General features: G+C 47.5%; 1 protein-coding gene across 3 annotated transcripts; it reads left to right on the top strand.

Moving 5' to 3' along the window:
- The first annotated feature begins 1374 nt into the window (after positions 1-1374).
- Positions 1375-7214, top strand: IFT22 (intraflagellar transport 22). 3 transcript variants are annotated; one of them, XM_008543531.2, is made up of 5 exons: positions 1375-1534; positions 5320-5396; positions 5523-5612; positions 5888-6090; positions 6672-7214. In XM_008543531.2, the coding sequence occupies exons 1-5, from the start codon at positions 1496-1498 to the stop codon at positions 6818-6820; spliced, it is 558 nt and encodes a 185-aa protein (XP_008541753.2). In that variant the 5' UTR covers positions 1375-1495; the 3' UTR covers positions 6821-7214. The 3 variants fall into 3 exon arrangements, with proteins under 3 accessions (XP_008541753.2, XP_070422455.1, XP_070422456.1); XM_070566354.1 differs by having other exon boundaries at positions 1453-1534; positions 4791-5396; XM_070566355.1 differs by lacking the exons at positions 1375-1534; positions 5320-5396 and having other exon boundaries at positions 5829-6090.
- The last annotated feature ends 5541 nt before the right edge of the window (positions 7215-12755 follow it).

Genomic DNA, 12755 nt, shown 5'->3' with positions numbered 1-12755 from the left:
GGGTAGAGTTTCTAGCCCACGTAGCCAAATACAGTCCTGGCGCAAGCTCCGCATCACCCTTCGAATAAATTCCCAAAGTCTCGCATGATCTTTCCCAGAGCATCCCCTACTGCTCTCTCCCTTGTACTTCCTGCCGCAGCCTCCTGGGCCCTCTGGGCTCTTCCTGGAACGTGCCAAGTTTATTTCTGCCTCAGCGTTTTGACCTTGCTGTTCTGCTAGAACGCTCTTCCTCCATATTGTTCACACGGTTTGTTTGAGCCATCTCACGGCTCAGCTTTCTGCATTAACATCACTTCTGCACCAACGTCTTGCCTTGACCACTCTACCCAAAACTGGCTCCTTCACACTCACTCTTTAACTCGTCAACGATTTATTTTTATTCATAGCTCTTACCACTACCGAACATTATCTCTACCTGAGAGTACATTATTTACTTGTTTACTTAATATCCGTTTACTCCACTGGAAAGGAAACTTCAAGAGGCACAGCACACGCCCAGTACCTAGAAGAGGGCCTGGTATACAGTAGGCATGCAAAAGATACGTATTCAATCAATCAGTCAATTCACGACATCTTGAAATTGAGGCGGACTCTTCCTTACACGTCACTCAGCAGTTCTTGGTAATACCAAGACTATATAACTAGCCTACCAAAAGTTGGTTTGGTATTGGATCTTTTTTTCTTTTTTCTTTTTTTTTTATCATGCCAGTACGTTTTTGGGCTCTCATATTTTATATCAGCACTCTTGGTACATACACACAATTTCATGGCCTCACCCGAAATTCTGGACCAGTTCCGTAGTTTAAGGCTGACCTCATGACTGAATTTAGCAGCAATGCTTTCAAACACCTGCACTGACCCTGAACAACGCCAGGGCATTCTCCTTTTGGTTTCTCCCAGATCATCCGAAAGACGCTGAGTGGTGAATTCCTTTACAGACACCAGAGACTCGCTTTTCCCCTGACCTCTTCTAGACTGGGCCAGGACCGAGATAAATCCGTTCTCAACGTGGACGGTATCAGGCCAGAGTGCTAAAGGCGTCAGATGCCTGGTTCCAGCCCCAGCTCACCAGCTACTTGGCCTGGGGTGACAAGGAGCGATAAAGGAGATTAGCGACCCTCAATTCCGTCCCCTCCCTACAAAGAGAAAGGCCGGACTCGCGAGCTCTGCGCGCCTCCCCGCTCACAAGCGAGTCTGGACGCGGAGTTTTCGCTTCCTTCGTACCCTCTTCCTCTCCTCGCGCGCCCACTTTCAGACCGAAGCCGGCCCCGCCCCGCCCGGGCCGCGGTGACCGCCCCAGAGCCCCTAACGCGCCCAGCCCCGCGCATCTAGAACCCGCCCACTCCCGTCGGTCCCCGCGAGCCGCTCCCCGTCGCCATGGAAACGGAGGCAGCCAATCGGCGCGGCGGCTTCCGCTACGCCTTGACGACGGCGCGCGCTCGGACGGCACTGGAGGGGGGGGTGGGCGCGGCCGGCCTGCGCGCGGCGGACGGCGATGCTCAAGGCCAAGATCCTCTTCGTGGGGCCCTCGGAGGTGAGGCCGGGGCCGGGGCCGGGCCCAGGCGAGCGCGGGGCCCCCATGGGGCAGGGCCTGGCGGACGGAGCCCTCCGGGAGGTGGGAGCCCAGTCCCCCCGCGCCCACCCGGTGTGCGCCGCTGGCCTCACCGTGAACTCGGCGCCTCCAGACTTGACCCAGTTTCACTAGGGGCCCAAGGTAGTGAGTGGCATTAAGGCACCAGAGCCTGGGTCGCACTTTGCGTCTGAGGTTGTCCCTAATGAATATGTCTAGGGGACCAGAAGAGCAGAAGGGGGAAACCGACTGGACTATTATCTGGTCTTGGAACAATTAGCTAATAATGTGTGTGTGGGGGGGGCGGTTATATCTACTTGTGTACTTCACACCGTACACAAAACTAAGATTCAGATGGGCGAAAGCTGAACGTGTGAACAAAAGAACTGTAGAAGAAGTAGGTGACTATTCCCCAACTTCAGCACGGGCCAGGATCGCCTGGAGGGCGCATTAAAAACACAAATTGTTGGTCCTAGCCCTGTGTTTTGATTGAGTGGGTCTACGAGGGACCTGACAACTTGCATTTTGCTGGTGCTATCAGCCCAGAGGAACATATGGAAAGAAATGCTTTTAATCTGGAGGTAGGGAAGGTCTTCTTAAGCACAACACAAAATTGAAGAAACCTTAAAAGAAATGACAGTGAAGTTAAAGCCTGGGGAAGTGTTTGCAAAATATGTTACAAAAAAAGATAAACAGGGGGCCTGTCTGGTGGCACAGTAATTAAGTTTGCTCATTCCACTTCGGTAGCCTGGGGTTCGCCAGTTCGGGTCCCAGGTGTGGAGCTACGCCCCACTTGGCAAGCCATGCTGTGGCAGGTGTGCGACATAAAATAGAGGAAGATGGGCACAGATGTTAGCTCAGGGCCCATCTTCCTCAGCAAAAAGAGGAGGATTGGTGGCAGATGTTAGCTCAGGGCCCATCTTCCTCAGCAAAAAGAGGAGGATTGGTGGCAGATGTTAGCTCAGGGCTAATCTTCCTCAAAACAACAAAAAAAAAGATAAATAAGTAGAACACAGAAAAGTTTAAGAATCAGTAAAGAAAAGAGAAACAACTCAATAGAAAATCAAACGAAGGCTCTGCACACAAGAAATACAACTGACCAGTATGAGAAGATGCTCAGCTTTGCAGTCACAGGAACACAAATTAAAACAAAAAGATGATGCTTATTTGCTCATCAGATTGGCTGAGAAAGTTTAGAAGGCTGATAACAGCATCAGGATGCTTGTAGAGAAATGAGTACTCTAGGATTCTGTTGATGGAGGTATACATTGATAACAGCTTTTTTGGCAATCAAGTTATTAAAATTTAAAATGTGCATAGCTTTTAGTGCAGCAATTATGTTTCTCAAAATCTCCTGCAGCTGATACTTGTCCATATTCCCCATGAGTCGTGTACAATATTGAACAGTTGGAAACACCCTAGGTGCCCAGCAATAGGAGAATGTCTAAATAAACTAAGGCACATTCTTGCTTTGGAAGACTGTGCAGCAGTTAAACAGAATGAGGCAAGTCTGTGTGTACTGACATGGAGAGCTCTCCAAGACATAAACTAGTAAGTGAAATAGACAAGTAACAACAACATGCACAGGAATATGAAACATAAAACAAGCACAGACATCTTTTTTTTTTAGTGGAAATTCTCAAATGTGTCCAAGAGGAGAAATAACTGTGAGCTCCCAGTCCTCGTCACCCAGCTTCAACAACAAAATATATTTCTGCACATACATTTCTCCCTCTCATTCACTACTCTTCAAATGTACCAACCTTTCTACTCCTTTAACACGCTCTGCCCGTTGCTGCCCTCGTGCCTTTGCGCTAGCTGTTCCCTCTGCTTGGAAGCCTGGTTGACTCATTGTCATTCAAATCTCACTTTAAATTTCATCTATTAAATTTCCGGACTGCCCAATCTCAAAGTCTCTATCACATTATCCTGCTTTATCCTAGTACTTATCACTCCCTCATCTTTTTGTAATTTATTCAACAGCACCTGCAGAAGGCAGACACTTAAAAATACCTTATGGGCCTAGCAGGCACTTTCTTCATTTTCCTGTGAGAACCCCTCCCCCCTCAATAAATTGGTTTTGACTAAGTTGTATATAGAAACTTTAAGGGCATAGAGGAAATATACAAATATGCTTTTATATTGTTTTATGTATTGGTGTCGCTATGTGCCCATTTAAAGGTACACTATGAAATACATTAATTTGGAAATGCTGTTTTGTTCCATTCTTGCATTTTGTGACAGTCGTATTTAAGCCCCTCACCTGCACCTTTGACACCTGAGGGCCCGTCATAATGGGAGCTGGTTTTTGAATCACCTAGCAAAGCACACCGTGGAAGGAGTTAGGATCTAGCATCTTCTGAGTCTGTGTATGACCCTGTTCAGGAAATGTACTCCAGCCTCGAGAACAGTGCCTGTGACATGAGGGCATCTGCCTTATTCATTCGTCCTCTAGATCAGTATCCACCATCTCTACGCATAGCCACCTACTGTGTTATTCTCAAGTGCTGTTTAATTTGTGAGACCACATCCTCAGAAGAAGTTGCGAAAGCAGTGTGAAGCTCCTCCGTCCCTCCCTTTTTTTCTGATTCTGTCAAGTTGCCTCTACAAGCCCCCGAAACTGGTTTAATTGAGGTGATTCTAGTCAAGCAATTGTTGTTCAAAGAAAAGTAATTAAGGGAACAGGGCATGATTCGAGAGATTTTCATAAGTTCTCAAGTGTGGGAGATTCCCTTTCTTCTGAGGAATAATTTTGAGGGAGGGAAAAAAAGCTTGTTTGGGGCTGGCCCAGCGACGTAGTGGTTAAGTTCGTGCACTCTGCTTCGGTGGTCCAGGGTTGGCAGGTTCAGGTCCTAGGCGCGGACCTATGCCCTGCTCATCAAGCCATGCTGCGGTGGCCTCCCACGTACAAAATAGAGGAAGATGGGCACTCTTGTGAGCTCAGGGCATATCTTCCTCAGCATAAAGAGGAAGATTGGCAACGGGTGTTAGCTCAGGGCCAATCTCACCAGAAAAAACCAAAAGCTTGTTTTACATTCAGAAATGTACAGTATTTTTTAAGTAAATGATGCAAATTTATAGAAAAGATCTGGAAAGTATGTCATAGTTGTTTATGTTTGGGGAGTGAATGGGATGGATGGACAGATGGATGCTTTGGTTGGAGGGACCAGGGGGGCAGTTTTGTTAATTTTCTTAGAGGAACGTGTATTCCTTGTCTTAGCTACAAGGAGAAACAGCCCAACGTGAGAGGGCAGCACTGCCAGCCACCTGTCCCCAGACCTGGGACCCAGCTTTGACGTTGAACTTCTGTGTGCCCTTGAGGAACTCCCTTCCACTTTCTGGGCCTCAGTGGCTTCATGTCTGTGACAGACTGGGCTTTCTAGAAGAGGTGGAGAGGAGCAAGTGAGGAGAGAGACACACACACACGATTGTTTTCTGTTATCCTCGGATAAGTTCACTGAGAGCCAGCGGGGAAGTCAGTGGGTAAAGTCACCCAGCGGCAGAGCCAGTGCTGGAACCCCGTGCTCCCTGGGTCCCGAGCAGGCTGCGCGCAGCGCATAGAGCACGGCAGCGAGGTCCACCAGCCAGAGAGAACCCTCTGCCCCGCGATCTAGCCCCGTGATCGAGAGATCTGGGTGGCCGTGGCCTGTACTCCATCATGCCTCGTTCCAAGCCAGCTTCTGGAGTGCTCATTTACCATTTACTTTTGTGCTCTTCTGCAAAGATCTTTAGCATCTCTATTTTCACAGAGTGGAAAAACCGTTTTGGCCAACTTCCTGACAGAATCCTCTGACATCACCGAATACAACCCAACCCAAGGAGTGAGGTGAGCCCTGAGTGGTCTGTGTCCCGGAGCGCCCCCGTCCGTCACCGCCCCCCTCCTTGTGGTGCGGGTGGCCTTCCAGCAGTGCACTGTTACCGAGGTAGAGATGCTGCTCTTGTTTTGCTGTAGGATCCTGGAATTTGAGAACCTGCACGTGACCAGCAACAACAAAGGCGCGGGCTGTGAATTTGAGCTCTGGGATTGTGGTGGCGACCCCAAGTACGTTTCCTTTTAAGAGAGTTTGCTTCGTCAAATGATTCAAAAATCAGCTGCCTGCCGGGCGCCTTGGACTCGGCCCGGCACACTTCGTAGCGTGCATGAGGGGCTTGATCCATTCTTTGGTGATAGGCACTGCTCTTGAAAGTTCAGTGGTTGAGTTATGATCCAGTGAGAAGCCATTTAGCAATTATTAAGACGAAGATATTATGTTTAAAGTCCACAGTGAGAAACCAGAACCGCCTGGCACACACTCCGAATGCTTGTCCGCCTCGCAGGTTTGAGTCTTGCTGGCCAGCCCTGATGAAGGATGCGCACGGCGTGGTGATCGTCTTCAATGCCGACATGCCGAGCCACCTGAAGGAGCTCGAGATGTGGTACTCCTGCTTCGTCCAGCAGCAGCTCTTACAGGACACGCAGTGTCTCTTAATTGCGCACCACAAACCAGGCTCTGGGAGTGACAGAGGAAGCCTGTCCCTGTGTAAGGAGACTGGAGTTCTTGCTGCTCTTGTCTCGAATGTTCTGGGCGTTGGTATATGGCTGTATGTCTGAAACCAGCAGCTGTGTGCTGTTACTGAGTGCCTCCTGTGTCCTAGGCATTTGGTCTTCTCACTATCAGTGAGAAATCAGAATGGCCGAGTTGGGAGACCTGTCATACCATCTCGGCCAGGACCCTTAAAAGCAGGCAGACACTGAGAGAGGAAAAACGCTAGTTTTGGCCACTTATCAGTGCTATTAGGGACACTTTTCTGACTGGCCTTTTCTCAAGAAAAACTCCAATTTGCACATGACACACACCATTACAGAGGTGACAAAGTGATCATGGAAAACACTCAGAATAGTCAGAAATCTCTTCCTTTCTGGTGTCAGAACAGAGTTTTTCTATTGCCAGGGGGCAGTGTGGTACAAACCTTCCTGTTAAATTATGCCAAGCAGACACAACTTTAGTTTTGGACTTTAGAAATTTAAACGAAATGGCTTCTATTAACTCTCGGGTCAGTGGAGCTCGAAGTGGCCCCTCATGAAAAGTTCATGCCTAATTACATTGTTTTCCTTCTAAAGCGCCGCCCTTGAACAGGCTGAGGCTGGTGCACTCGAACCTCGAGGATGACCCCGAGGAGATCCGGCTGGAATTCATCAAGTACTTAAAGAGCGTAGTCAGCTCGGTGTCTGAGAGCCGCGATCGGGAGGAGATGTCAATCATGACCTAACCGGCCTCCACCTGGCCTCCTCCGCATCCCCAGAGACGTCCGCTTCTTTCCCAGTGCAGCTCAGCCGCCTTGACCAGCTGCCTGTGGCCGTAGAAGTTCTCCTTGTCTGCTCAAAGGTACCGTCAGCCAGGGAGTTGACTCATGCCATCTATTCTCTGTCCGCAGTTCACTTGAGAAAATCCTGTTATTCAATTCTGCTTCCTTTGCCCCAGACCTCTCCAAAGAGCTGGAGAACTGAGGTGGTTGTTTTTCCCTCTCACATATGTCAAGTTATAAAAATTGTGGAGTTGTAACTGTCAAAGCCCAATGATACAACTGTAGTTTAATCCATGTGTATTGGTTTGAGCGTCATTTTCATCCTTAATTCACTCAATAAAGCCCGACGTGTTGAGCATCTTCCGTGTGCTGCACTCTTCCAGCTGCTGCCCACATACAGCATGAACTAAACAGATAAACATCCTTGCCTCACGCAGCGTCCATTTTATTCTTCTAAGTACTGGTGACATAGAGTCAAAAACTTAAGTCCTGTGCTTTGGATATGGGAAAAGTTGTAGACTCTTCATTTTCTGTGATTGGTCTCATTCTCACGCTCCCATCCTCTGAGACCATGAGGGACCTGGAGCAGTGACGATGCCAAAGGAAGATACAGTCGATCCTCAGTCGTGGATTCCGTTATTTGCGAATTGGTCTGCTCGCTAGAATTTGTTTGTAACCCCCAACTCGGCACTCACAGAGCTTTCACAGTTACTCAGAGGGGCAAGAAGTCTGAATAGGTAGATGCGCACGTTCCCAGCTGAGGCTGAACAACGCAGCACCCTGCCCTCTTGCTTCAGCTCTCCTCCTGTAAACGAGGGTCCCCGTCACCGTCTGTTCAGTGCCACATTTTGCATGCTTGTGCTTTTCATTGGTGATTTTGCTGTTTAAAATGGCCCCCAAACGTAGTGCTGAAGCGCTGTCTAGTGTTCCTGAGGGCAAGAAGGCTGGGAGGTGCCTCACGGAGGAAAACAGGCCTTAGATAAGCCTCGTTCAGCATGAGTTACAGTGCTGTTGGCTGGGGGTCCAATGTCAGTGAAGCCAGAACCTACATTAAATAAAGCGTCTTTAAACAGAAGCACACATAAGACAACGTTACATATTGATGGTTGATGAAAATGTTGTGATCAGAGGTGTGCAGGAACCTAACCCTGTTTTTCCCCGGGAGCGATGGTTCGTTGTTCACTAATCCAGTGTTCGCGGTGACTTTGCAGAACACAATGACCGCGAATAATGAGAATCAACTGTATTTCCCCTCTTGCAGTTTCAAAGTTTTCAGGTTAGTTCAGGCTCTGGGATAAATATCTCATCAGCTCACTGTTACAGTCCACTCCCTCTGCCTTCTCCCCGAGACGGTGTCAGGGTGCCTGGACAGGGTTTGTGCCATTCTTGGGGTGGGGCAGCTGTCCTGAGGGCAGGTCCTCAGGTTTCCTCCCTGACCTCTGTCAAGATGTCTCTGGCCACCCTACTGGCGGTCTCCTGCCAAGTCCAAGGCTGGGAAGGTTCGTGGCCTGGGCTCCACCCGTGGGACCAGCGCTCCCCAGGCTGACTCAGCCCAGTCCTGGCTGGGGCTGGCCCTGCACATCTCAGAGGCAGCTGTGGCCTCCCCCGTCCCAGGTCTCTATGTCTGTATGGCAGGATCACTTTGCCCCTTGCCACAGTCGGCCTGTCCAGTTGATTCTCAACTCACAGCTTCCTGGGAGAAAAACAGGATTTTCGGGGGAATCAAGAATTTGGCAGGTGAGGGGCCGGCCCCGTGGCCGAGTGGTTAAGTTCGCACGCTCCACTTCCACAGCCCAGAGTTTTGCTGGTTCGGATCCTGGGCATGGACATGGCACCGCTCATCAAGCCATGCTGAGGCGGCATCCCACACAGCACAACCAGAGGGACCCACAACTAAAATATACAACTGTGTACCAGGGGGGCTTTGGGAGAAAAAGGAAGAATTTTAAAAATCTTAAAAAAATAAATAAAAGAATTTGGTAGGTGAATATTTTCAAAATATTATTCCTGTTATTATCGTAAGAAATGCAATGATATTTTCATTGTAAACTTACCAGGAGGTTTACCTGCTCACTTAGGATAATTTTTTAATTTTAAAAACATTATCTTTTTTAAAATTGTGTTAAAATATACATAACATAAAATTTACCATTTTGACCATTTTTAAGTGTACAGTTCTGTGGCATTAAGTACATTCACATTGTTGTTCAACCGTCACCATCATCCCTCTCCAGAACTTTCCATCTTCCCAAACTGAAACTCTGCCCCCATTAAACGCTAACTCCCCGTCCCCACCCTGCCCGCCCCCCCCAGCCCCTGACACCCGCCGTTCTCTTCCTGTCTCTGTGCATCTGACTGCTCCAGGGGCCTCCTACAAGTGGAGTCACAGTGTTTGTCCTTTTGTGCCTGGCTTATTTCACTCAGCATAATGTCCTCAAGGTCCATCCGTGTTGTGGCAGGTGTCAGAACTTCCTTCCTTTTTAAGGCTCAATAATATTCCACTGTGTGGATAGACCACATTTAGTTTATCCATTCGTCTGTTGGTTATTGTGAATAATTTGCTAGGAATATTAGTGTACCGTTCACCTAGGATATTTTTGAAGAATGTTCACATTTAACCTCTCCAAGATTTTATTTTTATCTAGATGTCCTTGATATCTCGATACCGCCTCACATGGGAAGGTGGAAACATACATTTTCTAAAAAGTTGTTTATCATCTCAGAGGAATTTAATTCTTCAATATTATTTCGTGTAATACAAGTAAAAACAATGTCATGTTGTCATAACACCTAATTTGTGAAAGTGCTCAAAAGAGTTAAAGCTCAGAATAACCAAATATGGTGAGTTTTAGTTTATTGTACAAGAGAGTTTGTTTTAATCTTAGGAGTTACTGTTCAGTCATAATTTTTATATTTGTAATTTTTTAACATAGCCAACCTGAAAATACATTAAGCAGATCGAAAGTTAGATGTCGATCTTTTCAACTGAGAGTGGGAGAAAAGTAGAGACGCTGAAGAGAAAGTCATGTATATGCCCCCATGCCTTTCCCTTTTGTAGTGACGAGGCTGAACTGTGGCTGTGTGGGCCATCTGGGAGAGTGGCTTTTGCAGATAATGACAATCCCCTGGTAAATTTCCACTGAACCCCAGTGAACCCTGAGTGAACTGCCTGGCTTACCTGTGAGCACATTTTAAGCCCAGGTTAACTTCCCGCCTGACCTGCTCTCAGTGGGAACATACATAAGGAACACAAAATAACGTTACTGGCAACTGGAGCAAATCAGCTTTACATAATAGCTGCAGTAGTAATAATTAATCTTGAGAATCCAGCTCCAAGACAAAAAGAAGTTATTTTTATCTGATTTTTAATGATTATCCAAGAGCTCAAGAGAAAAATTAACCCAGCAGCTTTCATTTATGTTAATGGGCAGGGTACAACCCCGTAAGTTCTTGAATCGAGAAAAATGTGTTAAGTTTTAATAGGCCACACGTGCATGAGTTACATGAAGACGTTCAATGAAGAAGTCGCCCTGTCTCCTCTGTCCCTGAGCCCCGGTCCCTCTCAGGCAGCCCCTACCTTGCGTCTTCTGTCAGGCCGTCTGGGCACACGCACATGTGATTTGTGAGTGGAGATGGTAGTAAACTGTTGACACTTTTCTACAACTTGTTTTTTACGCTTTTTTATCTTGGGAATTTGTGTCAATACAGATAGAGCTGCCTCGTCCCTTTTTTACAGCTGCATAATATTCCACCTAACTGTTTAGGTTGGCATTTTATATTGGATAATTCTAATAACCATTTATGTTGCAATATTGTATTTTTATTGATGGACATTTTTAACGGTATTGGAAAACATGATTTGGAATATGAATATGTTTGCCTGTGGAAGTTCAGAGAAGTGTTTCAACTATCAGCCCTTTGGAGGGAAGGATCTGGGCATCCTAGTTCTGGTTTATAATTTCACAGGGCCATTTTGTAACGCACAAAGTGACTTCTGCCATGCCTGTGCTGGCATACGGTTGAGGTAAGATGACTTTCTTTCTCTCACAGGTGTGACATGCACATGAAACAGCCTAGTCACCTGGGGAACCCAGGAGAGCTCAGCAGGGCCCCAGGGAACGTGTCGGGGAGTGAGGGTGCGCATGAGTGACATGGGGGGTGGAGTTGGGTGTGTGGGTCAGGGGAGAAGACGAGGGCACAGATGGTGAAGGGCCTCTCAGACCAGGCCAAGAAGGGAGAGTTTGAGGTGCCACCGACGGAGTTTCACTGCAGATGAACGTGGTCACATCTCCATTGGAGAAGAACCCCTCTGACGGCAGCAGGAGGGCTGGGCTGGAGGGAGGAAGGACAGGGTGCGGGGGCTGCTGTCATTCCTTGGTTTGTGGCTGCATCGCTCCGGTCTCCTAGGCCAGCATCTTTGCATCTCTCTCTGCTCCATCAGCGCCTCGCCTTCTCTCCGTATCTGACTCAAACCCCGCTTGACCACTCTCTTCTAAGGACAACTATAATTGCATTCAAGGCCCACCCGGATAATCCAGGATAATCTCCCCATCTAAAGAGCCTTAACTTCATCACGTCTGCAAAGTCGCTTTTTCCAAGTAAAGTGAAATCTGCAGGTCCCAGGGATTAGGACCTGATATATCTGGGGGCCGTTATTCAGCATCCCTCAGATGCCATTCACTGAGGGTTAGTGGAAGAGGAGCAGGTTTGGGGGGAAGACGACAAATGACTAGTCCATGATGACCCAGCAAGGTAGGAACATGGACCCCGTGCCCCTGCTCTTTCTCCTGCCTTGTGCTAACTGCGCACATGAGTCCACAAGTGGACATGGCTAAGAGCGTCCCCTTGGAGACTAAACCTCTCAAAGTAGTAAAACCACCACCACCACCACAAGAAGAGCAGGGCAAATAACCGTTTTTGAAGCCAGGCTTCTCCAAAAATGGCTTGTAAGTATGTTGCAGACAGAACTAGCGTCCTGCTTCTTGAAACCAAACAGATGACCACAGTATTCTCACGCTCTATCTGCCGTAAAGAACACTATGACCTATTCACTTACATTGTAACTAAACGTCCGTCTCGGAACTGTTCAGGAAGGCCCCTGGAAACATCAGACTGCTTAGGGAACACCAGAAGACCCTTATGTCCACAGGGTGGGTGACATTGCCGTGACAAAGAGTAGAGCTTTGCTGGTAATTGATGACATGAGAGTTAATAAAATGCAGTACTCCGGATACCCATGGAACAGGTAACTGCATTTGTACCACTTAAGAAAATTGTTCTGAACCGTGGGTCTCCTAGATCTTGACTTCAGCTGTCCCCACCTGATTGTTGAGAGTTACATGAATATCCTGGCCTTGGCTGAGGCTGTCTCAGCAAATGTACTCTTCCCCTAGGCAAGAAATGAAGGAGTCCACGTTTTAAAAACCGAAACCAAAGAAATGAAATGAGGAGGGAGGGAACTTTCTGCTTTTGAATGTTAAGAACAGATTACATATTTTTCGTGTGACTTCTAAACGACTTTATCAGTTAAATAATTCTCTACATTTATGATACGGGCCATTCTTCCTACTGAAGTTAAAAGCCGATGGAAATGTGTCTGCCAAGTATTCCCACTTCAAAAGGAAAGGTCCTGGTGCTTTGATGTGAGCAGCACCTCATCCATCTTTCTGCACAGTAGAGTTCATGCCCATCTAGGCTTTGTGATAGCCTTTGAAAGCACGCCTCCTTTCTCTAAAGCCTTGGGGCAGGTTTACTCCACACAGCTTTTTGGATCAGGGATAATGATAGATCTTAGACAAAGTGTTGGGTACAATAACATCTATTTTACGTTTATAGTCTCACTGGATTTGTGATGAGTACTTCCTACAAGAACCATCCTTTCTTTCATCTTGTGTGTGTG

Source organism: Equus przewalskii, chromosome 12 (assembly GCF_037783145.1).
Source record: "Equus przewalskii isolate Varuska chromosome 12, EquPr2, whole genome shotgun sequence".
NCBI lineage: Eukaryota > Metazoa > Chordata > Mammalia > Perissodactyla > Equidae > Equus > Equus przewalskii.
Note: the sequence above shows the minus strand (reverse complement) of the source record. Positions and strands in the feature narration are given on the sequence as shown.

Coding starts and splice junctions, on each gene's coding strand:
- IFT22 (XM_008543531.2), top strand. CDS start 1,496: ATGCTCAAGGCCAAGATCCTCTTCGTGGGGCCCTCGGAG. Junction 1,535..5,319: donor TCTTCGTGGGGCCCTCGGAG/GTGAGGCCGGGG, acceptor CTATTTTCACAG/AGTGGAAAAACCGTTTTGGC. Junction 5,613..5,887: donor GATTGTGGTGGCGACCCCAA/GTACGTTTCCTT, acceptor TCCGCCTCGCAG/GTTTGAGTCTTGCTGGCCAG.